Source organism: Oratosquilla oratoria, chromosome 2 (genome assembly GCF_046742065.1).
Source record: "Oratosquilla oratoria isolate Oo_2021 chromosome 2, ASM4674206v1, whole genome shotgun sequence".
Classification (NCBI taxonomy): Eukaryota; Metazoa; Arthropoda; class Malacostraca; order Stomatopoda; family Squillidae; genus Oratosquilla; species Oratosquilla oratoria.
The window spans coordinates 24,117,433-24,120,589 of NC_134778.1; the positions used below are offsets into that span (position 1 = coordinate 24,117,433).

Genomic DNA, 3,157 nt, shown 5'->3' on the forward strand with positions numbered 1-3,157 from the left:
CTTGTAAGGGTGAAAAAGCCTTGGTATATGTATGTATAACCTTTCCCAGTTTTCTAATATCTGTATAAATATTATGTTCTATTTTCTCTTTCTTGTACTCTGAGGATGTCGCAATAGACGAAAACGTTTAGTATTCCGACTTTATTTTCCCTGTGGTTTCTGCAATATTATTTAGTCACGCGTTATTGTGATTATTTTTGCATATACATGCGTATATGCACACGTATATACATTATATGTATGTGTAATATATATGTATATGTATATATATATATATATATATATATATACATATGTGTGCATATATACATGTATATGCATACATATTAAGAGCAATTTTGATAACAATATCAATTTAAGTTTAGGGTTATTTAAAGAAGACAATTTCTTAATTAATAGGATAGTCAAGCAGTACCATGGCTCCCGATTGTGCCAGATGTCCTCTGGACGTTTCGGACACATGGTTATGCTCCCTTGTTTTGTTGCTTTATAGTTTTATTATTATTATTATTATTAGTTCTATTTGTATATGAATGTGTATGTTTTACTGCTTTATTGCTTTATTATTATTATTATTAGTTCCATTTGTATATGAATGTGTATGTATATTGTACGAAGCTTTTATGTGGCTATAACCTTTCCCAGTTATCTAATTTCTGTATAAATATTATGTTCTATTTTTTCTTTCTTGTACTCTGAGGACGTTGTAATAGACGAAAATGTTTAGTATTCCGACTTTATTTTCCCTGTGGTTTCTGCAATATATATATATATATATATGTGTGTGTGTGTGTGTGTGTGTGTGTGTGTGTGTGTGTGTGTGTGTGTGTGTGTGTGTGTGTGTGTGTGTGTGTGTGTGTGTGTGTGTAAATATATATACATATATATGTATATATATATATATATATATATATATATATATATATTTACTCTGCTTTATCCGTCCTCTTATACCGTCTTGGGCGTCGAGGGAAGAAAGAGTTTTCTGTCTCTGGCATGTTGGACGGCTTGGGTAGGTGGGATGTTGTGGGTCTTTAGGGATTCTTTCACACCCTCAATCCAGGTCTTCTTTCGTCTTCCTCTTGCCTCGTAACCTGATATTTTCTTATTGTATGCTTAACTGGCAAGTTCGCGAGGTGCCATACGTGTCAGATGTCCAAACCACCTGATTGTTTGTCTCTGAATGTAATGGAGGACAGGTGTTTTTCCCACCATTTCTCTGACGGTGGTGTTTTTTATCATGTCCCGTCTGGTCTTGTTGATGGCTCTACTCAGACATCGTATCTCACAGGTGGTTATTTTGCGTTCAAGACTTTTGGTCAGGATCCATGTCAAGGTGGGTTTGAAGATGGAGTTAATGAGTTTGGTTTTGGTTTCAATAGGGATGTTGGGATGTTTGAGGAGTGGGTCAAGCTGGTAGCTGACGCTGTTGGCCATCTCTACTCTCGTCTCAATCTCTCTGTTGAGACGTTCGTCTTCAGTGAAAATACTGCCGAGGTACTTAAACTCACTGACTTCTTTCAGCGGAGTTCCGTCAATGCTGATTTTGAGCTTGCTAGGTGTTCTGCTAACCTTCATCTAGGTGTTCTGCTAACCTTCATGAAGACCATTCTGGGTCACTCTGAAACGTCCGGCCAACTGGTCTTCGGTGAATCCGCGACGGGCCTAGCAAGCCGGTGTTGGATTACCTATTGCCCAAGAAACTAAAACGAGAAAGAAACTGACGGATCAATACGGAAAACGAACCGGAAAAAGAAAAGGAGAACGAGAAAGAATCACGAGCACTTGGAACGTCTGTGGACTCAGAGACAAAAAAAAAGCCGGAGCTCATAGACTTCATAAAGAGATGGAGAATACCGGTGTTGGGAATTTCAGACTGCAGACGGAAAGGTACCAAAATCAAACAGATATATATATATATATATATATATATATATATGTATATATATGTATATATATATATATTCTCTTACACATATATCTATATATATACATATATATACATATATACATATATATATATATGTATTATATATATATATATATATATATATATATATATATATATATATATATATACGGAAAAACCACCAAGGAAAAAGATAAACTGATGACCAAGCGCTTTCGTCTATTCAGACATCCTCAGGGTACATAGAAATGGAAAGGGACACAAGAATATATACACAGAGTATAAGGTCAGGAAGGGAACCGGGAAAGGTTGTGAGGCTCTATTGTCGACCTGACCCGTTCGCGGCACCGGACGTTTGGGCCACTACCTGCCGCGAACGGGTCGACAAAATAGGCTCACAACCTTTCCCGGTTTCCTAACTGACCTTATACTCTGTGTATATGTTCTTGTGTCCTTTTTTCATTTCTATGTACCCTGAGGATGTCAGAATAGACAAAAGCGCTTGGTCATCAGTTTATTTTTTTCTTGGTGTTTTTTCCGCATATTTAGAATCAAGAGTTTATGTAATTTCTCACGCGAGCGCACACACACACACACACACACACACACACACACACACACACACACACACACACACACACACACACACACACACACACACACACACACACACACACACACACACACACACACACACACACACACACACACACACACACACATATATATATATATATATATATATATATATATATATATATATATATATATGAGAGAGAATGCGGGTGGGGAAGGGCAAACGAAGATGTGTTAGGAATAGAGTTTATTGCCCTAACGTTGCGACCAACTTGGTCTTCTTCAGAGGACTACAGCATTACAGACGGATCACAATTCTTATATTCGTAGTGAGAGGGAACCCGCCAAGGTATGAGCGTCATGTTTTCCCTTTGGCTAACGATTTAATTATTAGGACACTTGCTGCTTTCGAGAGGCATTTAAATCCGTCTCTGTCGTTGTTGTTCTTGTTGGCGGCGATATGTGCAGCTTCCACAGTTTTTCTCATTTTCTTCTCAAATCCCTCGTGTAGAATTTCTGCGTTGTTCCAATCAGGTAGATGTCCACATTTGTACAGGTGACGAACCAGGGAGTTAGATGTTCTATGAGCCCTGAGATCGTTTTTGTGCTCATTCAAGCGTTTATTGAACCCTCGACCTGACTCACCGAAATAAGATGATGGACATATATATA

The 3,157-nt window shown here is 37.7% G+C and overlaps 1 protein-coding gene across 1 annotated transcript; it reads right to left on the bottom strand.

Annotated features, from left to right (window-relative positions):
- Positions 1-1,116: 1,116 nt before the first annotated feature.
- LOC143034721 (uncharacterized) lies at positions 1,117-1,578 on the bottom strand. Its single transcript, XM_076201080.1, has one exon. It carries the CDS (start codon positions 1,576-1,578, stop codon positions 1,117-1,119), a length of 462 nt encoding a protein of 153 aa, XP_076057195.1.
- Positions 1,579-3,157: the final 1,579 nt, after the last annotated feature.